Raw genomic sequence first — 27,853 nt, forward strand, 5'->3', positions numbered from 1 at the left:
AAAAAAGAAGAAAAATATAAATTTAAGCTTACTGTTTATCTTGAGGATTACTGCACCACATTATTTGGCATTCTTTTGTCCTTTCTGATCACTATTTTTGGATTTAATTCCTCTTGGTGATGATCTTGTCCAAACAGTTCCAAATGCTGTATCTTATAATCTTTTTGCTGTGAGAGTTCTTTCAGTTTATAATATATCATATTATTTGGAAAAGTAAAAGAGATTAATATCTTGCTCACAAAAAAATCATTCCAGACAAAGCCTACAGGTCTAAACAACTCAGTTTCACAACCCAACTGGAGCTAAAGATGAGTAACTGTCACAAACTACATATCTGTCTAAAGAAACAGACATAGGAAAGGTGTGTTCACTTTACAGGAAGTAGCCTGCATATCAAAAATGCCCAAAGTTGTTTGTTGATTAAGTCAATAGTTAAAAAGTCATACTTATCTTAATCATCTTGATGTTATTGTAATTATCATTGCTCATTGTCCTGTAACAAAATGGGGTATGATCTTGGTGTTAAAGGCTTTCTGAACAAAATCCACGTCCCTGTAACCAATTTCTCAGCATTCTTCCAACGACTGTGAGAATAACTCCTATTCACATTTGCAAAAATGTGTCTGACTGGATTTTTAAATGAAACATCCTTTAAATATCACTTCCTTATCTATCAAATTATAAAATTCAGAAGAAAACTTAAGTATTTCACTTTTTTTTTTTTACATTTTCATAACTTCAGAAAATGTGTTACGTAGTTGTGATGAGGATAAGTCTCAAACTTGCCTTCAAATGCCCATCCACTATCAACACTTGAAACAGATTTCTTTACAACTACTCTACAAATAAACTTCAGAGATATAAAAGCAATACAATGATATCATGTTCCAACAAGTCACAAACTTTCATTAATATCAACACATTTGAACTGATATAATACATATGTAAATAATAATGAGCATATTTTGTAAAATACAGTTTGATAGGTAATTTGTATAATGGGTTGTTTCTGTAGTTTGTTTTCCCTAGAATAAGTTTAGTTTCTGACATCTAGTTCTGAAACCAAGACAGTTTACATGAGATAATCAATGTTCTCAGACGAAAGGTGAAAATATGAAGGAATAAATACTCAAAAAATTTAATGGAAATAGTGTAAAAATAAGTTTCAAATACAGGTCCACAAGCACCAAAATCGATGTGCAAACACACACAGGAAAAACATGTTTTGTTAATGCTGAAGAAAATGTTGTTGTCATGGTCTTCAGTCCTGAGACTGGTTTGATGCAGCTCTCCATGCTAATCTATCCTGTGCAAGCCTCTTCATCTCCCAGAACCCACTGCAACCTACGTCCTTCTGAATCTGCTTAGTGTATTCATCTTTTGGTCTTCCTCTATGATTTTTACCCTCCATGCTGCCCTCCAATACTAAATTGGTGATCCCTTGATGCCTCAGAACATGTCCTACCAACTGATCCCTTCTTCTGGTCAAGTTGTGCCACAGACTTCTCTTCTCCCCAATCCTATTCAATACTTCCTCATTATTAATGCGATCTACCTATCTAATCTTCAGCATTCTTCTGTAGCACCACATTTCGAAAGCTTCTATTCTCTTCTTGTCCAAACTATTTATCGTACATGTTTCACTTCCATACATGGCTACACTCCATACAAATACTTTCAGAAAAGACTTCCTGACACTTAAATGTATACTCGATGTTAACAAATTTCTCTTCTTCAGAAATGCTTTCCTTGCCATTGCCAGTCTACATTTTATATCCTCTCTACTTCGACCATCATCAGTTATTTTGCTCCCCAAACAGCAAAACTCTTTTAGTACTTCAAGTGTCTCATTTTCTAATCTGATTTCCTCAGCATCACCCAACTTAATTCGACTACATTCCATTGTCCTCGTTTTGCTTTTGTTGATGTTCATCTTATATACTCCTCTCAAGACACTGTCCATTCCATTCAACTGCTATTCCAAGTCCTTTGCTGTCTCTAACAGAATTACAATGTCATTGGAGAACCTCTAAGTTTTTATTTCTTCTCCATGGATTTTAATACCTACTCCGAATTTTTCTTTTGTTTCCTTTACTGCTCAATATACAGATTGAATAACATTGGGGAGAGGCTACAACCCTGTCTCACTCCCTTCCCAACCACTGCTTCCCTTTCATGTCCCTCAACTCTTATAACTGCCATCTGGTTTCTGTACAAATTGTAAATAGCCTTTCGCTCCCTGTACTTTACCCTGCCACCTTCAGAATTTGAAAGAGAGTATTCCAATCTACATTGTCAAAAGTTTTCTCTAAGTCTACAAATGCTAGAAATGTAGATTTGCCTTTCCTTAATCTTTCTTCTGAGATGAGTCGTAAGGTCAGTATTGCCTCACGTGTTCGAATCCAAACTGATCCTCCCCGAGGTCTGCTTCTACCAGTTTTTCCATTCGTCTGTAAAGAATTCGCTTTAGTATTTTGCAGCTGTGACTTATTAAACTGATAGTTCGGTAATTTTCACATCTGTCAACGCCTGCTTTCTTTGGGATTGGAATTATTATATTCTTCTTAAAGTCTGAGGGTATTTCGCCTGTCTCATACATCTTGCTCACCAGCTGGTAGAGTTTTGTCAGGACTGGCTCTCCCAAGGCCGTCAGTAGTTCCAATGGAATGTTGTCTACTCCAGGGGCCTTGTTTCAACTCAGGTCTTTCAGTGCTCTGTCAAACTCTTCACATAGTATCGTATCTCCCATTTCATCTTCATCTACATCCTCTTCCATTTCCATAATATTGTCCTCAAGTACATCACCCTTGTATAGGCCCTCTATATACTCCTTCCACCTTTCTGCTTTCCCCTCTTTGCTTAGAACTGGGTTTCCATCAGAGAGCTCTTGATGTTCATACAAGTGATTATCTCCAAAGGTCTCTTTAATTTTCCTGTAGGCAGTATCTATCTTACCCCCTCTAAATCCTTACATTTGTCCTCTAGCCATCCCTGATTAGCCATTTTGCACTTCCTGTCGATCTCATTTTTGAGATGTTTGTATTCCTTTTTGCCTGCTTCATTTATTGCATTTATATATTTTCTCCTTTCATCAGTTAAATTCAATATTTCTTCTGTTACCCAAAGATTTCTACTAGCCCTCATCTTTTTTTCCTACTTGATCCTCTGCTGCCTTCCCTATTTCATCCCTCAAAAATACCCATTCTTCTTCTACTGTATTTATTTCCCCTATTCCTGACAATTGTTCCCTTATGCTCTCCCTGAAACCCTGTACAACCTCTGGTTCTTTCAGTTTATCCAGGTCCCATCTCCCTAAAGTCCCACCTTTTTGCAGTTTCTTCAGTTTTAATCTACAGGTCATAACCAATAGATTGTGGTCAGAGTCCACATCTGCCCCTGGAAATGTCTTACAATTTAAAACCTGGTTCCTAAATCTTTGTCTTACCATTATATAATCTATCTGATACCTTTTAGTATCTCCAGGGTTCTTCCATGTATACAACCTTCTTTCATGATTTTTAAACCAAATGTTAGCTATGACTAAGTTGTGCTCTATACAAAATTCTACCAGGTGGCTTCCTCTTACATTTCTTAGCCCCAATCCATATCCACCTACTACGTTTCCTTCTCTCCCTTTTCCTACACTCAAATTCCAGTCACCCATGACTATTAAATTTTCATCTCCCTTCACTATCTGAATAATTTCTTTTATCTCATCATACATTTCTTCAATTTCCTCATCATCTGCAGAGCTAGTTGGCATATAAACTTGTACTACTGTAGTAGATGTGGGCCTCATATCTATCTTGGCCACAATAATGCGATCACTATGCTGTTTGTAGTAGCTTACCCGCATTCCTACTTTCCTATTCATTATTAAACCTACTCCTGCATTACCCCTCTTTGATTTTGTGTTTATAACCCTTTAGTCACCTGAATTTAAAAGAGCTTTGGAGGACTTATGGTCAAATAAGGCAGAAGGGATAGATAACATTCCATCAGTATTTCTAAAATCATTAGGGGAAGTGGCAACAAAACGATTATTCACGTTGGTGTGTAGAATATATGAGTCTGGCAACACACCATCTGACTTTCGGAAAAGCATCATCCACACAATTCCGAAGATGGCAAGAGCTGACAAGTGCGAGAATTATCACACAATAAGCTTAAAAGCTCATGCATCGAAGCTGCTTACAAGAATAATATACAGAAGAATGGAAAAGAAAATTGAGAATGTGCTAGGTAACGATCAGTTTGGCTTCAGGGAAAGTAAAGGCACGAGAGAGGCAATTCTGACGTTACGGCTAATAATGGAAGCAAGGCTAAAGAAAAATCAAGACACGTTCATAGGATTTGTCAACCTGGAAAAAGCATTCGACAATATAAAATGGTGCAAGCTGTTCGAGATACTGAAAAAAGTAGGGGTAAGCTATAGGGAGAGATGGGTCATATACAATATGTACAACAACCAAGAGGGAATAATAAGAGTGGACAATCAAGAACGAAGTGCTCGTACTAAGAAGGGTGTAAGACAAGGCTGTAGCCTTTCACGCCTACTCTTCAATCTGTACATCGAGGAAGCAATGATGAAAATAAAAGAAAGGTTCATGAGTGGAATTAAAATACAAGGTGAAAGGATATCAATGATATGATTCGCTGATGACATTGCTATCCTGAGTGAAAGTGAAGAAGAATTAAATGATCTGCTGAACGGAATGAACAGTCTAATGAGTACACAGTATGGTTTGAGAGCAAATCGGAGAAAGATGAAAGTAATGAGAAGTAGTAGAAATAAGAACAGCGAGAAACTTAACACCAGGATTGATGGTCACGAAGTCAATGAAGTTAAGGAATTCTGCTACCTAGGCGGTTAAATAACCAATGGCGGACGGAGCAAGGAAGACATCAAAAGCAGACTCGCTATGGCAAAAAAGGCATTTCTGGCCAAGAGAAGTCTACTAATATCAAATACCGGCCTTAATTCGAGGAAGAAATTTCTGAGGATGTACATCTGGAGTACAGCATTGTATGGTAGTGAAACATGGACTGTGGGAAAACCGGAACAGAAGAGAATCGAAGCATTTGAGATGTGGTGCTATAGACGAATGTTGAAAATTAGGTGGACTGATAAGGTAAGGAATGAGGAGGTTCTATGCAGAATCGGAGAGGAAAGGAATATGTGGAAAACACTGATAAGGAGAAGGGACAGGATGATAGGACATCTGCTAAGACATGAGGGAATGACTTCCATGGTACTAGAGGGAGCTGTAGAGGGCAAAAACTGTAGAGGAAGACAGAGATTGGAATACGTCAAGCAAATAATTGAGAACGTAGGTTGCAAGTGCTACTCTGAGATGAAGAGGTTAGCACAGGAAAGGAATTCGTGGTGGGCCGCATCAAACCAGTCAGTAGACTGATGACACACACACACACACACACACACACACACACACACACACATACACACACACACACACACACACACACACACACACACACACACACACAAAAAAAAAAAAAAAAAAAAAAGAGAGAAAGAGAGAGAGAGAGAGAGAGGTCTTGTTCCTCCTGCCACACCGAACTTCACTAATTCCCACTATATCTAACGTTAACCTGTCTATTCCCCTTTTTAAATTTTCTAACCTACCTGCCTGATTAAGGGATCTGACATTCCACGCTTTGATCTGTAGAACACCAGTTTTCTTTCTCCTGATAACGACATCCTTTTGAGTAGTCCCCGCACGGAGATCCGAATGGGGGACTATTTTACCTTCGGAATATTTTACCCAAGAGGACACCATCATAATTTAATCATACAGTAAAGCTGCATGCCATCAGGAAAAATTACAGCTGTAGTTTCCCCTTGCTTTCAGCAGTTCGCAGTACCAGCACAGCAAGGCCGTTTTGGATATTGTTACAAGGCCAGATCAGTCAATCATCCAGACTGTTCCCCTTGCAACTACTGAAAAGGCTGCTGCCCCTTTTCAGGTACCACACATTTGTCTGGCCTCTCAACAGATACCTCTCCATTGTGGTTGTACCTACGGTACGGCTATCTGTATCACTGAGGCACGCAAGCCTCCCCACCAACGGCAAGGTCCCATGGTTCATGGGTGGGGGTGGGGCTGAAGAAAATATTGCAAGTATAAGTATTGTATCAGAATGTTCGTTACACACACAGGTGTGAACAGGTGTTACCAAAGTACATGTTTGATTTAAGCATAATCTTTCATCTGTAACTTGACTAATTCTGTTTTAATTTAACATAGAAACCAAAATCTCCAGTCTTTGCTATAAATTTTTAAAGTGCACTTTTTAAATAACATGACTAAAATTTTGTGTACCTATAAGCAATCTTCTGAAAATAATATAAAGTATTTTATTGGAATGTTCAATACTAAACAGTTACAAATTTCTTGTAAAACACCCAGATTATTTACATTTATTTTAAATTAAAAGTGTAATGAAATAACAAACTTTAACTATAACATGTCTTACCCACATTGTTCAGTCACATTAATCTTACCACATCTCAAAAGCCTGAATAACCACATTTTGCACCACACATCACTGCAAGAGATGAAGGAAAAGTGTCAGTGAGATTCTGGAGGATACTGCAAGGATGTTGAGCCTTGCTGAGTGCAGTGCTGTGGTCAGCTGCTCTAGGTGTCTCAGCTGAGGATCTATAGCATGAGAAATCAGATTGAGGTGACCCCACAGATTCTTGACTGGGTCTAAATCCAGGGAATTTGGTGGCTGGGGAGCATGTTATGCTCATCCTGGTGTTGTCTGAACCAAGCACATACGCTGTACACTGTGTGCATTGCCTTGGTGGGTGTTGCCATCATTCCGAAGAAAAACAAACTGCTTGTAGGGGTGGATGTAGTCCAGAAGGAAAATTACATATTTCTGTTGATTCATTCAGAGTGCCTTTCATAATACTGAGATTTCCAGAGAGTGCCAAGAAAACACTCCCCTTTTGACTATTGTTAGAGACTATTTGTTTTCAGATGTTTCACAATGTACAAGCAAATGATCATCTGTCTGATGGAATATAAAATGTGATTCACCTGAAAAAGTAACCTATCATCATGCAGTGGAATTCCAGTTGTGGTACTGACATGCAGACTTCAATCTATATCACCAGTGAAGAACAGTCAGCATGGGTACATGAGACAGGCACCTTCTGTAAAGGCACATACAGCAATGTTTCCTGAAGGTAATTGAGGATACATTGTTGGTAACCCCTTGGTTCATCTGGGCTGTCAGCTTCTCAATAGTTGCACATCTATTTTCCCATACACGTCTCCACAACTGTCATTCATCCTAGTCATCTATGACCCATGTTGCACTACAGATGCCTTCCTACAGATTTTGGTGGCCATGCGTGGCATACTTCAACCACAGTTGCATCTGAACAGTTTACAAACATAGTTATTTCCCAAATTTTTCCACCAGTGACCTGAAAGCCAATGACCATTCCCTTGTGGACATTTGACAAAGTGCTCCATTTACACATTATGAGAATGACTGCACTCTTTCCAGCATCCTCCCTATATGCTATATGTAACCTCCACTGCTCATGTTGCCACCGGCTGTCTGTGAGTGATTATTGCATGTTGACATCGAACATAGGTGATGGTCACATTAATGTGACTGGACTGTATATGTGGTCTATACTGTATATTAATAATATAAAGAGATTACTTCTGTAGAATGTGATATAATTTACATACAGTAAAATTTGAATTTGGTAAAAAATTTCACAAAATACATAACAAAATTAATTGAAAAGTAAAAGTGAACTGTGATATTGGACACTTCATAAATAATTATTTATGCTATCCTAAGTGCATCTCAGGATGAAAGGTCTTTGGACAATTCTGTTCCCGTCTTAGGCTTTCTAAGTTTCAAAGAAATCATCAGAAGGATGTTATATGTGTAGGCAGCATCCGTTTACTGTCCTGTTTGACAGGGTAAGATACTCAAATATTGATTGATAACTCTTAGCCTCAAACTCAAAGATTTGCTATCTGGATTCCAGAATACAATGCGACAGCCAATGATCCATTTAAAATCTTTCATAAACAGGATTTTAGGGTAAAGCTACACTAATTCTACAGTCCATATTGTCTTTTACCAGCTTTAGGATGAGTATTAGATCTTCCATCCATATGTGTAAATGCAGTTGTAGTGCGATTGTTACCTGTATAAATATAACCTGAGTAACTGCACCTCCATATAATGGAAGTAGGCTTCTGTCAGTTATGTATTCTACACCAGATTTGTAGTTCAGATACATTCATTACACTCAGATGTTCAAAGAATCACTCTTTATGTCCAGTTCGAGTCTCATCTACTTAATTTATTCAATGGTAATTGGATAGCCACTCAGTTGGTGATCTATAATGTAATTGTTTGACTATGGTAACCTAACATCAGATTGACACAATGGTCCATGTGTGGCAAGCAAAAAACTAACACAGTCTTAAATCACTGTCCTTGAAGTTTAACTGTAATAGCAGTACAAAAAACAATGTGTACAGTAAGTATTTATTGTAAGTAACACAGTTCATAGTCTGACCCTATTGACACAATAAACATTATTGAAGATTAATACAGTTCATAAAATTAACTACAAGTTTACAGTAATCATTAAAACACTCATTCAGTCATGGAACTTACTCCAAGGCATTAAATTTCGACTAACTGCTGAACACTCTCTGACCTGTAAACTGTACTGAATGATCTGCAGTACATTGCCCTGTATTTTTGGACATATATCTTTGTCATTTCATAATCTTCTAAAGTCTGACTTAAAATGGTTCCCAAGACCACTCTTTTTTATAAGATGACAATAATTACCACTAAAGTTCACTATTTCCATTGATGAATTTCCATAGCTTACACTTAAATATTAAATTTCTAACTAACTGAGTTGTTGAGGGTATTTGTTTGAAGAAGGGCTTTCATATTAAACTTGTAATTTCTACTGAATTATGCTTGCTTCTTTGCATATACATGAGATTTTTTTCAGAAACATTCTAACTATGGGTGTTAATTATTCCAGAATCAAATGAGTGCAAATGCCCTAAGACATTTTATCATTGGATGTAGGGATTACCACTTATTTACATATGTTTGTGAAATACTTTATCAGGAAGATAGTAATTGAATGTAAGTTTACATACAAACAATGATAACAAACTATTAGATTGCTAGTATTTTGTAATTAGCACAGTTTACAGGCAAACTAGTCACAGTAACAGATTCTAAAAAACAAGTAATGTAACAGACAATATTGTTTCAGATGTGCTCTGATTCAGTTTTTGAAATCCTTAGGTACTCGGCACATTCCATATAAATTATCATTTCAAAAATATTCGCAAAATAAAAAGAAATAAAAATTTTAGGGGGAAGAAAAATATAACAGACAGAAGGAATTTAACTGATTTATCACACAGTCTACACACTCCTGGACACTGTCACAGCATTTTTAACACATCTCCCACAAGCTGTACAGTATTCTGCTAGACTCACTGAATGCCCATTTTTGTCATTTTTCTGTCTCTACTTGAGGGATTTAGATAGAGATTTGACATAAGGAGAGACCACAAATCTAAACAGTGAAGTGAGGAACAAAGAATAAAGAAAAATATGTAAATGGCTAGTATCAGTGGACTTGGTTAGCAAAGAATAAGTAGTAACACCAGTTTCTACAGGCTAAGGATACATGGGTAGTAAAATGTTAATACATTCCAGAAAGTGAGTCTTCACCTCAAAGGTCATGCAATACTTGTAGAGGTAACAGTTTGCCAAATAATTTTCAATGGAGCACTGTATAAAAGCAATCTGTGAGGGCTGTCAGTGTATGTTCAATGAAATATTCCAACAGGCACCCACATGCATGTGTCAGTACTGTACTGTTGTAAAAAGCTAACAAAGATTGAATACTGACCTCATATACAATATGATGTGTACGCCTTTGACAGAGATTTGATAGAAAGCTCTAATGTCACTTTTCTCTCCTTTCAAAGATTCCTGATTGTTTCAATCTTAACTGATTGTCTTTTGCCTGGTTCTATCTGCTGTTTCTCTTTGATACTGTTTATTTCCTGCATTGATTTACTACATGTGACATTTTCTTTCTCTTTCCATTTTGGAATTCATTTCCTGTTCATTACTATTGCTCAAATTTTGACTAACTGCTCAATCCTTTTGTTGAATTGTGTGGCTGTTCTTTTGCCACATTTGTGTCCTAAAATGCTTAAAAATTATGTTTCATGTGTTGCAGTTTCTTAATTTTTCATTCCACATATGAAGAATTTCTTCTCTGTTAATTAACTTTTAAGCAAGAAGGAAGTTTCAAGTAATACTTAAATCCAAGATAAGCTCTTCTGGTTCTCATCGATCTTCATCGGAAATACGGCCTGTTGAAAACAAGTGTCTAGGTAGTATGAACAGGTTCCTTTGTGTTTGACACTGTGGGCACTGCATCAGTACATTTTTTCATCAGAACTTTGAATTTCATCACCTCATATTTCAGTAAAATGGTTGTAGTGATTCAAGAATTTCTGTGTAAGTTCTAGAACGACTCATCCTTCTACGGTCTTGAACTTATGGTATTCTAGATATGAGTGTGGCTTGATAAAATCTTACGTACTGTGTGTCACATGTTTGTGTGTCCAGGTTTAAAATCATCTGCAGGAAGGAAGTAGACACAATGATCAAACTGCACCGACAAGTACCTGTTGGGCAATTCATAGATGTGTTAGTGAGTGTGTGTAGAAGAACCATGGAATCTATATGTAGCTTCATGCTTATAGTGTCACTGACTATTGTTATGTGAAAAGAACAGTTTAAAAAGTACTCACATAGACTCTTGACTCAGTCTTGGTAGAGGCAAGACTTTTTTCTATCTCCTTTTCTGAAAGTCATGGTGTCTAAGCAGACTTCCTTTTGAATGTAAATCAGTTTGTTTCTAACATACAACTGTATGGTAGACTTACTGATGTTACATATTATCTTGAAACTGAGAATTTTTATTGTGCTTGAAAGTCAAATACATCATTGATTGATGAAATTTAAAGTTTGTATGGCTACTTATTTCACTAGTAGAAAGAGGTTTGAAAATTCCTCTACCTAGCATTACTCGACGGAGAAGAACTGAAGAGAGTTTCCAGCAGCCAGCCATCCAGTAAAGAAGAGAGGCTGCAGACACCAAGTAAAGAAGTGGAATGTGGTTTGGGGAAATAAATCAGTATAACCTAGACCCACTCTCACAATTTAAGCCAACAAAATGTTAAGCGCTACAAATCCAGTTGTCATTCTGAAACAATTCCTTCCTTTGAGCATAACAATTTTGTATCACCTTTATGTCAGCCACTTCACAATAACTCATGCCATAACTCAGCAACTAACTCACTCTGTCACACAAACTGGCAAGTGCAAAGATACAAAAATTCTCAGTTCAGTGATCTTGTGACACAATGAACTTTTACGGCTAAGATTTCTATATATAATTAATTCCTTGTTTTACAAGCATTCTCAGAATAAATTGTACCAACAGAAAGATTGACAATAATTTTAAATTATAATTGCAATTTAAAATTAAAATTGAAACTATCATAATCTCAATATTATATGTTATTTCACTTTAACAAAAATCTCAGAATGAATTATGACATTGGATTTACAATTCTGATTCTGTTGGGTCATGTTAGGAATTTAATGTGAGTGTGTTATTCTGTAACACATGTCAGAGACAGGAGAACTGACTAGTTTTGCCACACACTGTACACTGCAATGCCTCTCTTGGCCTAGAGTTCTGAAGTACGTTGTCTTTCTCAGCTTCCATTCTGATACTATAAGAAAACGTTTTATACTGATGTGTTTGTGTATCATATGTTGCTGACAGTTTATTTGTAATTGGATCCTTAATCTATATTTGTGATGTAACATAGCTATACACTTTTTTAGAGCTGTAATGAAAAATTTATGGTTTAATTAATACCTCAGTTTACTATATTTGTATTTCAATTGCAGAATAACCGCTGGAGGAAAAGAGGGATTTCAGTTGTCCCTATGAGATATAGATTTGATTATTTCAGTAATTTTTATGCAATTGTATCAGTTTATGCTCATGATGGAACAATCTCAGTTGCACATGGAGGAATTGAATGTGGGCAAGGAATAAATACTAAGGTAATTAAACTAGACTATTTTATTCTGTGATACAATGTTAAACTTGTCACTAATTGAAAGTCAATAATTCCAAAGCACTGTAACTATCAAACTACTTTCACTATGGCTCCAAAATATGCCAGCTGGGCTGGAAAATATATACTGATAGCATTTCATACATAGCCTCTAGGTGTATCCTAGCAACTTCTGCATATAAGCACCACTAAATAAAACAAACGAATACCAGTCATAGTGAATAAGTCATAACTCATATTGAAACTCTACACAAGTTTCTGCAGAAACAAATGTTATATATAGCCTTCAATTAAACCTTGCAAGGTCTGCCTCATATGATATGCACCACTATCCAGCCAGTTAATGGCTGTGACACTCAGTATGAGGCTCCTTTCTAGTGAACATGTGTACCCTCACTAGACTGTAACACTCTCCTACAAACTGGGAAATCCCCTAAGCAGAATTCCACTAGAATGCACTTTTGAATTCTTGTAGGCTTTCTGTATCTAAAAAGTAACTTTACTGATCTAATAGGATTACTAACTCCAGATTCTGAAAATGTTAATCACAATAACATTCTAAGGTCATTCAATGATAATAATAACAATAACAAACATGTTTTAAGGAATCTATTACATGAATGGAATACAAAACTTTTTTACACAATCCCTTACAAGTCTTATGCACCAATGCTAGACAAGCTTCTCAATTCCATGCAAAAAGAATTCTTGCAGACGTTTGTACAAGCAGTTATGCACTGCTGCCTGGACTTCCTCATCATTAGCAAACCTTGAGCCACAAAGAGCTTCTTCCAGTGGCTTAAAAATTTAATAATGTGAAGTTTCTAGATCCAGGGAATACACAGGTCTGGGGCAAGCACACAAACTTCAGGTCTCTCTCCACAAATCCATGCACTTTTCTTTCATTTCTGATGTCAAATGATTTGGAACACACCTTGTGTGTACTTTCTTGACATCAGTATGTAATGAACAGTATGGTGGAATAATCCAACACAAATGCTCATAATTTCTGGAATATCACACACAATAATATGTTTGCTTTTCCATATCACCAACACTTGCAATGTTGTTCTCTGTGACCCCACAGTCAAAGCATCCTGGGCCTGATCAATCATCGACACTTGTTACACTCTGTCTTAATTTATCAGCCCCTCATACACTTGTGTTTGACTCAACTTCCAGTACATTACATTGTCATCTGATGAAGAGTTTTGTTGGAGCCAACCATTCAGATAACAGAAATCTAATGACACTCCATTGCTCCACATTGGTGCAAACACTCAATGGTGCCACCATCTTGTTTAACAGGTTCCCTGCGTATTTTTCACAAGGCATAAATCCCAGCACCAACAATTTGTGAATATTTCCCACAGTTTCTGTCTCAGCACCAACTGGTAATAGTTCTAAGACAACACAAAAAAAGCTCATTTTCTCAAAGTTTTTTAATTTTTATAGAACATTTCCAGTTTTTTATTGAAAGGACCTTGTAAAACCTACTTGCCAGAGGACAATTTGCTGCTCCAAACATCTATGAAGTTTCCCACTCAGTTCTTGATTGCACAAGCTCTTCAAAACTTTACAAAAAAGTTTAAACACTTTCCTCTTTTAGCCAGTCAGCCTCATGGACAGTGTGCTAGCAGTCCCAGTTGGTGATGAGTCATCCTGCCCACCTTCAAAATATTGCAAAAACTCAGAACAAATGTTTTACATCCAACTTCATAAACTGATAGACAGCAGTAGTGACAATTTCTGAGAATTAGAAAATCAGCGTGCTGCAGCATGTCAGGTATGACACCAATGGGTAATCTCCCACTGCACTGTGGATGTGGAGGTCCACTGAACTACCTACTGAAGACCTCACCCTGTTTGCCCAATGACCAGCTGTGCTCTTGTTGACTGCAGATGTTCCATTGACTACACACAACAATTTGTGAATATTTCCCACAGTTTCTGTCTCAGCACCAACTGGTAATAGTTCTAAGACAACACAAAAAAAGCTCATTTTCTCAAAGTTTTTTAATTTTTATAGAACATTTCCAGTTTTTTATTGAAAGGACCTTGTAAAACCTACTTGCCAGAGGACAATTTGCTGCTCCAAACATCTATGAAGTTTCCCACTCAGTTCTTGATTGCACAAGCTCTTCAAAACTTTACAAAAAAGTTTAAACACTTTCCTCTTTTAGCCAGTCAGCCTCATGGACAGTGTGCTAGCAGTCCCATTGGTCACTTCCTACTCCACTTAATAGCACCACTCTCCAAAATATGCCTTCCCAGAGGAGTTCTCACATGTTTTCCTTCAACAAGTGCTTGAAAACATCTTTTTTCAGGGGAATGTCACTAGACCTGTAGGCAGCAGTAGAGACAAATCACTCAGACAGATTAGTGGAAAGACTAACCCCATTAACTTCAGGTTAGCCAAGGCCAATAATGACCACGTAGCGCAAACCTGCTCTGGTACCCACAGTGGCCAAGAGGACGTGCACACATATACAACTAGGAATTATCCGTTATGAACTAATCTCTGTTGTGTATGAAAAACAAATAATCAAATGGGAAGCAGTGTATACATGAATCATAGCTGATAGTTATACATTTACTAATAATCTCTTGTTATCTTACAAACAGCTTAATGTTAGACCCCTTATGGTATATTAAATGATACAACATCCAAAGAAGGTCTATGGTTTACACCAGGCATGGGCAATTTTCTGCATCTGTGGGTCTGGTTCATATATGAACCTAACCTCAAAGTCCACCTTGTCACAATGGAACAGCAACACTCTTAATGCATAAAATCAAAAGTATAGCATCTGTGACTTTAATATTTACGGATTAATGCACCAATATTGACTAAATATTGACTACACCCCTTGCCCTACATGCAATGCCAAGAAATAATACCTCAAAATACTTGTTTTTGAGAAAACATTCATTTTATGTCTACCCAGAATTTCTTCTTTGGGCCTGATGTGAGCAGTGGACTGCTGGTTGTCCACCTATGCTTGATTCAAGGGATACAAATTTTATTGGTGTTTATAATAATATATGATCTCCTAGTGTTGCTATGTGGCACACAGAGACAGCACATTAATGCAATGTTGCCAGGTTCAGAGCAGCGCACAATTTTCAGTAATGAGTGGCAATTACTTCCTCCTCTTGTATCAATAATTTAACTATCCTGTCACATACAGAAATGTTCCTGAGTTGAAATATAAATAACTTAACTATTATACTCTCACAAAGTAAGGTTGATAACATAAAAATAAGTATTATGCTCTCACAAAATACTACAAATATTATATTAAAAATTACTGCAGTATTCTTACTTTGATTAGAAAAATATATTCTAGCTTCTCTTAAAAATAAAGAATCATAGCTGCAGATACAACATTCAATGTGTGAGAACTCAAATAATGAAGTATACAATCTAAACTAAGTTATTTTTTGTCAAATAATCTATTAGGAACTCATGTGATAGAGAGGGGAAAGTGAGTGACTGTTCCTCCTTTACATTATTTTCTTTCTAATATGAAAAACCTATTGCAGATATTAATATTAGTGAATAATGAAAGAATTTTTGAGTTTAATGTTAAATTCATGTTGAGGCCATTAGGTAAAGATGACAACCATTTATTGTATTAGGATGGGAAAGGAAATATGTCATCGTCTTATTTAAGGAAAATTCACAGAAATGACCCCAAATAATTTCAGGAAACAATATAAGATACAGATGCATTAAGGCCACCCAGAAAGTAATGCCTCACATTTTTTCCTCTGATAATTATTTATTCCACTGTGAAACTCACACACATGACACAATGTCACTTTTTTTACACACCCTGTTTTTCTGCATAATCTCTTCCAGTTCTACAGCACTCCTTGAGGGAGACACAAGGGTGTGTATGGCCTGTGAGCACAAATCCTTGTTTTGGTCACAAAGCCATTTCTCCATGGCACTATTCATCTCACCTAGTTTTCATCAGCAGTCACAGTTGGTGATGAGTCATCCTGCCCACCTTCAAAATATTGCAAAAACTCAGAACAAATGTTTTACATCCAACTTCATAAACTGATAGACAGCAGTAGTGACAATTTCTGAGAATTAGAAAATCAGCGTGCTGCAGCATGTCAGGTATGACACCAATGGGTAATCTCCCACTGCACTGTGGATGTGGAGGTCCACTGAACTACCTACTGAAGACCTCACCCTGTTTGCCCAATGACCAGCTGTGCTCTTGTTGACTGCAGATGTTCCATTGACTACACACAACAATTTGTGAATATTTCCCACAGTTTCTGTCTCAGCACATAAAATTCAAAGAAAAACACTGCCAAGCACATGCATCACTTCCAGGTGCCATTCTGAAAAAAAAATATGCAGTAACTCTGTCAGAGGAATTGGACATTTTGCATGCACACCCTGGAAACCTTGAAGAATTCGTGCCAAACATTTTGTATTTGTAACATTGTCAACTGAGAAAAATATGGGGGATATTACTTTCTGGCTGACCACTGTAGATCACCAAATGGAGATTTATTAGAAATGAAACATTGCGTTTCCTTGAAACTTTATGATTAACTAATAGCAGCAGCATATCACCTCTTTTGCTCCTTTTAATTGGTAATGCATTTATTTTTATTTTAGGTTGCTCAGGTTTGTGCCTATGCTCTTGGTGTGCCACTAGAGCTTGTGAGTATAAAGCCTAGTAATGTTTTGACATCTCCTAACAATATGGTCACTGGTGGAAGCATTGCAAGTGAATCCTGTGCATATGTAAGTGAATACAGCTATGAAACTCTTGAGTAATTTGATCTTTCTTTGTCTTCTAAAACTAAATATTGCAAAAATGGTAATTACAGGCTACGCTACGTGCTTGTGAAGAACTTTTAAAGCGTTTGGCTCCTATCAAAGAAAAACTCAAAGACCCTTCCTGGCAGGAGCTTATTGCTGCAGCATATGCAGCAAATGTTGACTTATGTTCAACATTTATGATGTATGTGTCTCTTATGACTGCATTTTTCTTATATGTTACCAATTTTCTTATGCTTTAAAGAAATGGATGTTGTAAAATGTATTTTATGCAGGTTGTAGAGAGCAAATCAATCCCAGTTAGAGAAATACACTAAATTTTTGTAGAAAGGATAGGTTTCCTGGAAATCTATATATTCATAATTAAGTTGAAAAGTCAACCAGGATCTTAGTTTGAAGATAACACAGCAGTATTACATCTGGAAGGAAAAATTTAAAATGACTTTTTGCAAAGTCGAAAAGCAGTCTTGATTACTGGTATCTTCCCTTTCATGTACCGTATAAGGAACTAGTTTCTGCTAGAGGTTTACTTTGTATTTATTCTACATTGACAACTGTGTTTCATGACATGATTACTTTGTATCTTAATGTCAGTAGTGTATTAATGAAATCTGAATGTTAGGTATGCTGGGATCACAGATGCCTTAAAGAATTACTACATTTATGGAGTAACTGTGGCTGAAGTGGAAGTTGATGCGCTAACAGGAGAACACCAGGTCGGTATAAAAACATACATTAGCTGAAAATATATAAATTTAATATCACAAAATTATTAAATTTAATAATTTTAACTAAAATAATGTTAATGTTTTAAGTTAGCATTATCAAATTATAGCTGACAGCCATGAAGGATAATGTATGAATAAGGAAATCTGCATCTTAAAATAATTTATTTCTATGCAGAGTTTAAACTTTTATAATAGAGAAAAGATATTAAATATGTTTTTCACCTACCTACGCAGAAAAGGACAATTTGGTACAAATGTCTTGCAAAATTTACTTTCTGGAACTTTTTCTTCAAGTTTCAAGACCACTGTTACAGTTGCCATCATGAAATGTATATCTTGCACCAGTGAGGTGGCTTCTGTTTGTCAATGATGCAGATACCCATACTGTAAGTCCAACTACATTGGCAGAGTACCTGTCAAGAGGCCAGGCTAGCACACAATTCCTGAAAAGGGTCAGCTGCTTATTCAGCATTTGCAGGGAAAAATGTCTGCATGATTGGCTGAAATTGTGAATAGCTCAGACAAAGACTACAACAGCTCTCAAATTGTCTGAGAATTTGCAGATTTACTGTATATTTTTGTGGTGACATGCTTCAGTGCATGCATGCTCATCATCCATCTGCTTCAAGAGACAGCAACAGCAGGTGACATGTATCAACTGTGAGCAAAGTAGACCAAAGTACTAATATCTCTTTCCAATACACACTGCCTTGGGGCAGCCCAGGAGTTTTTCTGGAGAGAAGCATGTGGGAGAGAGAGCTGCATAACCAGCACATCCTGCACTGATGCTGAATGACTTACATGATCACCCAAATGAGATAGTGTTTTATGGTGACTGTTTTTTGTGTTGTGTGGACTTGAAAATGGGATGTGCCACAAGGTGCAATGATGGTATCCTGGACATGTGTGGTCACAGAGATGATTGTAGTGAGTCTGTACCACACCCTTTGGCCGAACAATGATCAGAATTATCTGCAGAACTCTTGCTGAGCACTAATGGCAGCACGTTGGAATTTTGTTTGTATGCAACAATTTGGTATTTATGTTTTTCATGAAGGCCCGGCATTTCATGGGATCACTAGAGTACTTCCAGATCACAGAAGTGTCAGTAACATTTGTATCACAGCAGATAGTGTGCAGCATATTGCTTGAATACAGTAGTCAACTATATGTATGCCCACAAGTTTTCGTTTCTTATGTTTACAAGGTATGAAATGTTGTTGTTGTTGCTGTGGTGGTTTTTAGTCCAAAGACTAGTTTGATGCAGCTTTACTGCAAAAGCCTATTCATCTCTGACTAACTACAGCAAATTACATCTTTCTGTATCTGCTTAATATATTCTTCTCTTGGTTTCCCTGTATAGCTTTTACCATCCACACTTCTCTCCAATACTAAACTGGTGATCCCTTGATGCCTCAGAATGTGTCCTACCAACCAACCCTTCTTCTAGCCAAGTTGTGCCACAAATTTCTCTTCTCCCCAATTCTGTTTAGTACCTCCTCATTACTTACATGATCTACCCATCTAATCTTTAGCATTGGCACAACATTTCAAAAGGTTCTATTCTCTCCTTGTCTAAACTGTTTATTGCCCATGTTTCAAATCCATACATGGCTACACTTCATGCAAATACTTTTAGAAAAGACTATCTGACATTTAAATCTATACTTGATGTTAATAAATTTCTCTTCTTCAGAAATGATTTTCGTCTCATAGCCAGTCTACATTTTGTATCCTCTCTATTTCAACCATCATCACTTATTCTGCTCCCCAAATAGAAAACTCATCTACTACTTTAAGTGCCTCATTTTCCATTCTAATTCCCTCAGAATCATCTGATTTAATTTGACTACATTCCATTATCCTTGTTTTGCTGTTGTTGATGTTCATCTTATATCCTCCTTTCAAGACATTGTCCATTCTATTCAGTTGCTCTTCCAGGACCTTTGATCTTCCTGACAGAATTACAATGTCATCAACAAACCTCAAAGTCTTTATTTCTTCTTCATGGATTTTAATTCTTGCTCAAAATTTTTCTTTTGTTCCAATTACTGCTTTCTCAATATACAGATTGAATAATATCAAGGATAGGCTACAACCCTGTCTCACTCCCTTCTCTATCACTGCTTACCCTTCATGACCCTCGATTCTTATAACTGCCATCAGGTTTCTGTACAAATTGTAAATAGCTTTTTGCTCCCTGTATTGTACCCCTGCCACTTTCGGAGGTTGAAAGAGTGTATTCCAGTCAACACTGTCAAAAGCTTTCTCTAAGTCTACAAATGCTAGAAACATAGGTTTGATTTTCCTTAATCCATCTTCCAATATAATTTGTACGGTCACTATGCCTCGCAAATTCCAACATTTCTATAGAATCCAAACTGATCTTCCCTGAGGTTGGCTTCTACCAGTTTTTCCATTTGTCTGTAAAGAATTCATGTTAGTATTTTGCAGCTGTGACTTATTAAACTCATAGCTCACTAATTTTCACACCTGTCAACACCTGCTTTGCTTGGAATTGGAATTACTATATTCATCTTGAAGTTTGAGGGTATTTTACCTGCCTTATATGTCTTGCTCACCAGATGGTAGAGGTTTGCCAAGGCTTGCTTTCCCAAGGATTTTCCAAGGTAGTTCTAATGGAATGTTGTCTACTCCCCGGGCCTTTTTTGACTTAGATCCTTCAGTGCTCTGTCAAATTCTTCAGACAATATCATATCTCCCATTTCATCTTCATCTACGTTCTCTTCCATTTCAGTAATATTGCCCTCAAATACATCGCACTTCTATAGATCCTCTATATATTCCTTCCACCTTTCTGCTTTCCCTTATTTGCTTAGGAATGGTTCTCAATTTGAACTGTTGATATCCATACAGGTAGTTCTCTTTTCTCCAAATGTCTCTAGTAATATATCCCTCTACTTCTTTACATTTGCCCTCTAGCCATCCTTGCTTAGCCATTTTGCACTTCCTGTTGATTTCAATTTTTGAGACATTTGTACTACTTTTCACCTGCTTTGTTTACTACATTTTTATATTCTCTCCTTTCATCAGTTAAATCAATATCTTTTATGTTACACAAGGATTTCTATTAGGTCTGATCTTTTTATCTACTTGATCCACTGCAGCCTTCACCATTTCACCTCTCAAAGCTACCTATTCTTATTCTACTGCATCTCTTTCCCTGTTCTTGTCAGTCATTCCCTAACTATCTCTGAAAAACTCTACAACCTATGACTCTTTCAATTTATCAAGGTCCATCTCCTTAAATACTTATATTTTTGCAATTTCTTCAGTTTTAATATACAGTTGATAACCAATAAATTGTGAATAGAGTCTGCAGCTGCCCCTGAAAATGTCTTACAATTTAATACCTGGTTACTTTATCTCTGTCTTACCATTATATAATCTGTCTGAAACCATCCAGTGTCTCCAGGCCTCTGACAGATACACAGCCTTCTTTCAAGATTCTTAAGCCAAATGTTAGCTATGATTAAGTTACACTCTATGCAAAATTTTACCAGTCGGCCTCCTCTTTCATTCCTTACTCCCAGTCCATATTCACCTCCTACTTTTCTTTCTTTTCCTTTTCGTACTATTGAATTCCAGTTTCTCACGACTATTAAATTTTGATCTCCCTTAACTATCTGAATAATTTCTTTTGTTACATCACACATTTCTTCTGTCTGTTCATCATTTGCTGAGCTAGTTGGCATATAAACTTGTACTACTGTGGTAGGTGTGGACTCCATGTCTATCTTGGCTACAATAATGCATTCACTATGCTGTTTGTAGTAGCTTACCCACACTCCTTTTTTTTATTCATTATTAGACCTACTCCTGCATTACCCTTACTTGATTCTGTATTTATAACCTGAGCAGAATCCTTGTTCCTGTTGCCACAGAACTTCACTAAACTATGAAATAAATGCCTATAATGTTTGACAGCTACAATTTATTATTTGCCACTTACTATAACCCTGTTCTATGAGGATACTGTGTGCTATAGGAATAATTTACACTGTGTTCATTCTTATCACTATGTAATTTCAATCTGTTAATGCCACTTGTTAATTTTTGTGTAATTGTGTCCTGTTCCACTAAAAGAACTAAAACATCATGAGTACTTTCTGTGTCCTGTTTGCCTTTTTTCCCCACTGATACCCATAGATACTAATGTACTACAGGGTTATGTTGTATGGTCAATGGAGGAATGACCTCCTACACTGGTTACCCTCAACTGAATTGCTCCCACCCTCTTTGTGCACTGGTTCACATGCATCCCACAGCTGTGTCATGTATTCATTCTCACCCATCTGCCTGTCACCACTAGCAAAGTACCTGGTACAGACTAATCCCACAACACCACTGATAGCAGGTTTGGCCCTCACCCGTGGCCAAACCCCCACTGCTGCCCTGACCGACAGGCACAAATTGGTGGATTTCATGTGTTCCTAAGCCACTTCAGGCAGCTTGCACACACTGCCACCATGAGAGCATATGCACCCTCTCCCAGCCATCCATCTGTACATGCCACTGTGCACTTGCCACATTTCAGTGTGCACATCCTACACCTGTAGTTCACTTCTGCAGAGGTGATATTCGTAGGCTCTTCTGTTACAAAGATGCAATGCAGTTTGCACACTGTGTTACACAACTGGAACTGCCAATCAGCATGGGGAGATGTATATCACTGCAAACCTTCCACAATCTGGCAAATTCAGAGTCCTACACACCAGGCATACAGAACAATTAGCCATATCAGAATTGTAGTGCACACACATGCTATTCTCATCCAAGGAGTGCATCAACATGCAGTCCTCACAGCTATTCCAAAACCTCCACACACTTGCTGCATCAGCAGTGCTTCGAGACACACTTCTAAGAGTAACTTGGCAATAGTTTGTCTGCCACAGTATGCGCAGCAATTTTTTCAGAGTGCCAATGCAGCAGCTGTCAATGCTGATAGGGTTTTTGAAACCATCTGCTGACACATTGTCACCACAACCATGCAGTGTCTTGAAGCTAATGCACATGACCACGTGCTCATGCAGCATTTACCATCCCACACTCTCCCCAGCCACTGGAACTCTGCATACATGGTGCAGCTAACAGCACAGATGATTAGCATGATGGGTAAGCTCACCCATGTTGCCTTTGAGTGCTTGTGTCCAGCCCACACCTGCATTGCTCGCCTCCACTCAGCTGTGCTTACAACCACCAGTGTGCACACTCACACAGGTGCACCCTCATCCCCTCCTGTGCTCTGTACTAGTTTATGATGGCTGTGGGCTGGCAAAAAGTGCCACAAATGTTTCAGCAGAGGTGCTGCAAAACTGTCATGCACCATACACTACCAACAACTGGAAGTAGACACAACCAGCTGTTTCACAATTTCACAGCATCTGTTTGTATTTGGTTGTGGTAACATCCACTCTTCAACATTCTATGTCCTCAACATGGGTTCAGACATTTCCATCTGTCCCCACCAGCTGTTGTTATCCTCTGCTGGTCATCATCCACCTCCTCCCATATTCCTCACTGCAGCAAATGGCTCATCCATCAACACCTACTACTTCCACACACAATCTGTCATGGAGCTGACATTATGGGCCCCATCCTTGGCGCCAATTTTATTTCTCATTGTGGCCTCGACTTGCCATGCTGATATATTGTTGATGCCACTGCCCATCATTCTGCACTGTGTCAATCATTCCCCACCACCTCTTGCTCCACCAAACAGCTCTCCCACTCCATCACTTTTGTCACCTTCTATTCGGCATTGTCTTTCATCACTTGCCTCTCAAGTGTTCCCCATGGGGTTCACAACAACAACTGCCACCACACTGCCAAACACCTAGGCTGCCAGTTTTCTACTGTCCCTGCCCCCTTCTGTCCAACAATCAGAGAATCATGCCAGCTGAGATTGAGACAGTGTTCAGTGAATGTGTGCTCTATTCCTCCAGATCCTGTGAAACTCTGGTCTAAACGTCATGCCATCTGACATATTCATGTGATCTCCAACAGCTATTCCTTCATCTCCAGGAGGCTGGTTTCAGCATCAGCCTGGAGAAGTGTGCTTTTAATGTTGTGTAGATCAACCTCCTGGTGCACAGAATATCATCTGAATGCTGTTGGCACCTCAGGAAAAAGGTTTGTGTTGTGTTTGAGTTCACATGATTCCTAAATGCAAGAAACTCAGCAGGTTCCTCAGGATCGCAAATTTTTTCAGGTGCCATCTACATAGAATCCATGAGCATGCAAGTGCCATGGAGGCCTGCATTCCAGGGCATCAGTACAAAAGGCAACAGGCCCATTCCCTTGATAGCACATATGTTGAGCAGTTTTCAATGAACAAAGCATGCTGCCCTCCTAACACAGCACCACCTGACTGTCATCTTTGCAGTTTTCACTGACCTCAGTCAGTCTACCTTAGATGCAATCCTACAACAACTTGTAGAAGGGACTTGGCAGCCCTTGGCATTTTTCTCAGCGAAGCTTACAGAGGCACAGCAGAGTAAGGCTGTGAAAAACCTCAAACTCTTAACTGTTTATGAGGTAGTTAGGTATCTCCATCATTGTAGGGGTGCCCTTTCATGATTTTTACTGGCCACTGACTATTGAAAATGGGTTTCTACCATGAAGAGGACACCTAGATATCACCCTGCCAATCCCAACAGCTTTAGTTTTCATGCAGTTCACCACTGGCATCTGGCACAAAGTAAGTTAAGTGCGAATCTCAACCTTCAGCCATGCATGATGCCAGGCACGCACTACCCACCTGATGGAATGTTTGTTTCGGTATTGACCATCCAGGCACTCCCCTTGGAGCACATCCACCTGTGCCTTCCTCCAGATTTTCACATGGAAGTCTTAGAGCTTTCCATGGTCTGGACCAGGCAGAGTGTTCATAAGTCATTTTGATTGCTTGATCAATGTCTGTTCTAGTCCTGTTACTCCATGCTGCTACATCTAATACCACTGCCTTAACACTCCCTTATTAGATTGGTGTTGATATTTAACCTTGCAATTCTTGTGATTTACCTCAGAGTACAGATATTTTTTCCTTGGCATCAAACTTCTTTCTTTCATGTATATTTCTATAAGTGAAGTTGCTATGAAGCAAAACACTGCTTTCCTGTTTAAATACAGTGTGTATTGGTTCCAGTTAACTTTGTATATTGTCACAAACACTTAAATGTTACCTGTGAAGTTATACCACCAGAACCAACTAATATTACTGTCTCAAGGAACTCTCATTAACATGTCTGTGAATAGTGTACAACAACAGTCGCCTATATACATCATATTGACCTTGCTTTTTGCTAGAGATCTTCCATGGTGATTCAGCCCCTTCATTACTCCTTTCCCCACTGAGATTACAAATGCTATCCAGCACCTGTTAAGTAAAGCTTTCCCAGTGTATGTGACCCAGTGTCGACAGATCAATTGCAATCACGAACACCTTCACTCTGAGCTCTATATTTGATGTACGTGATATATGCCCTTCCATGAACGGAATGGATCACTACACAGGCTGGTGTCCATGCATCTGCCACACTCTTAAAGGAGTGTTTCATTTGGCCTAATATCCAGCACGATTGCACTAAATGAGCCAGTGCCTGCGTCCTGTGGCAGCTTGCCAGCATTGCCTCTTTCCCCCTGGTAGGCCATTGCTTCTCCTACATATTTATGGATATCATACACTCCCTGCCGTCATACAGTGACCACCAGTATCTCCTTACTATTACTGATAGTTTCACTTGGGGGCCTGAAGAAGTACCTCTGCCTGACATAACCATGGACACAGTATGAAAGGTTTTTATAGTCATATGGGTCTCACATTTCAGGTCCAAGCTGTCAAATATGGCGGTCATGTTCTCTTTTAATTTATTACAAACTTTAATACCTATTTATTGAGGTCCCTGGGCACACAGTCTGAGGTGGTGGGTGGGGAGCATAAAATTTTCTTTGTTTCTACTATCATGTGAATGGAAAAAATGGTTTCCCTCTTTTCATTCATGTCTGGTGTACAAAAATATAACAATCTCATATATGTATGTTTTCTAAATAGTGGTTGGCATAGTGCTTTGTGATGTGCAGTGCACATATTTTGAATGTGTGCTGTCATTCTGACTGTTTGGTTTTGAACTGCATCATTTGAGTCTTATATATATATGTTTAGCCAGTTTGGATTTCAAAGGGGCTGTTCAACTGAGGATGCAGTGTATCCACTTACAAATGAATTACTTGAATGTCCAATTCAAAAAAGATAGGAACTGGTGTTTTCTGTGACTTATCAAAGGCATTTGATTGTGCAGATCACCACATTCTCATGCAGAAAGCCAAACTACTTGGAATAAGGGGTGTCACAGGTAACTGGCTGCAATCTAATCTTACGGAAAGAAAACAGAAAATAATTTTTAACAGCTCAGATGAGTCAAGGGATACCTTCGCTCAGTGTGAATGGACTACAATTAGTTGTGGTGTGCCTCAAGGCTCAATTCTGGGGCCACTGTTGTTTTTTATGTTTATAAATGATTTAGCAATGTGTGCAAGCCTGCCTTGCAAATTTAGATGTTAATTTTGAAGAGTCAGTTAACAACATACTCTCTGAAGTGACTAACTGGTTCAGTGTTAATGGTCTCTCTCTAAACTCAAGTAAGACAAATTTTATCCAGTTCCATACAAAAACAAAAAAAGTGAGGGAAATAAATGTAACATGTGGAAATCATCCAATAGAAAGAATGGATGTGTCTAAATTTCTTGGAGTACATATTGATAGCAAAATGAACCGATCCTTCCATATACAAAAGACCCTAAAAAAGTTGAGCTCAGCTATGCATGCTATCAGAATGATGTCTTCCATTGGAGATTTAACCACTATCAAGTCCGCATATTACGGGTAATTTCACTCCGTTAGGTGTTACAGAATTATCTTCTGGGGAAATTTAGCTTTGGCAAAGAAAGTTTTTGTGGCCCAGAAAAGGGCTATTGGAATTATGTGCAGAGTACCCCCTAGGACATCATGCCCTAACTTTTTCAAAAAGCTGCAAATAATGACCACTGTATCCCAGTACATATATTTGCTGATGCGTTTTGTAATTAAGAATCCTGCACAATTTCCATCAAATAAGAACTATCACAAATTTAAGACAAGAGGGAAAGAAAATCCGCATTGTGAACTTAAGAACCTGACAGTTGTTCAAAGAGGTGTCAAATGGTCAGGAACAAAAATTTTTAACCATCTCCCTGACCAGATAAAATGTTTAAGAGAAAATGAATCTCTTTTTAAAGCAAAACTAAAGGAATATTTGTTAAATATGTCTGTTTATACATTAGAAGAGTTTTATGATGCAAAAACGGAAATAGCATTTAGATAGAATTATCCATCTTGTTAACAAAGAAATGTGCTTGCAATTAGCTGGCCAGGGTGGCTGAGCGGTTCTACAGTCTAGAACCGCACGACTGCTGTGGTCGCAGGTTCGAATCCTGCCTCAGGCATGGATATGTGTGATGTCCTTAGGTTAGTTAGGTTTAAATAGTTTTAAGTTCTAGGGGACTGATGACCTCAGATGTAAGTGCTCAGTGCTCAGAGCCATTTGAACCTCTCTCTCTCTCTCTCTCTCTCTCTCTCTCTCTCTTTTCTTTTCGAATAAAACATGAAATTTTGTATTAACACTCAAAGAAAAATATCTTTTTTTTCCTCTAAACTTTGTATTAACTAAATTGCAGTTATGTAGAACATTTTTTATATATTTAATGGAGACTGTTTTGTATCTTTTTGTATGTTTGTTGTTTTGTATGTTTGACTCATTCCACATCTCATGTGATGTGCTCACAATACGAGTACTACGGAACATGAAATAAATAAATAAAATAAATAAATAGATTCAACCCATTTAGCTGAGTGTACTGATCACAGATTTGGGTATTTTTTCCATTTCATGATCTGCAACTAAGACAGAAGTATCATTTGCAAACAGAACTGATGGAGAGCTGATATTTAATGGTAAGTCATTAACATAGAAGAGAAATAGGGCTGGGCCTAATATGGAGCCATGTGGAACACACTGCGATATTTATTTCCAGTCAGA

At 37.9% G+C, this 27,853-nt stretch overlaps 1 protein-coding gene across 1 annotated transcript in view; it reads left to right on the plus strand.

Moving 5' to 3' along the window:
- Positions 1–27,853, plus strand: part of LOC126284101 (xanthine dehydrogenase-like) — a 301,701-nt gene that overhangs the window by 262,620 nt on the left and 11,228 nt on the right. Inside the window, exons 20-23 of the mRNA XM_049982754.1 lie at positions 12,046–12,204; positions 16,864–16,992; positions 17,079–17,212; positions 17,651–17,744. Coding sequence (XP_049838711.1) covers positions 12,046–12,204; positions 16,864–16,992; positions 17,079–17,212; positions 17,651–17,744 — 516 coding nt within the window. The remainder of the gene's footprint in view (positions 1–12,045; positions 12,205–16,863; positions 16,993–17,078; positions 17,213–17,650; positions 17,745–27,853) is intronic.

Source organism: Schistocerca gregaria, chromosome 8, assembly GCF_023897955.1.
Source record: "Schistocerca gregaria isolate iqSchGreg1 chromosome 8, iqSchGreg1.2, whole genome shotgun sequence".
Taxonomy (NCBI): domain Eukaryota; kingdom Metazoa; phylum Arthropoda; class Insecta; order Orthoptera; family Acrididae; genus Schistocerca; species Schistocerca gregaria.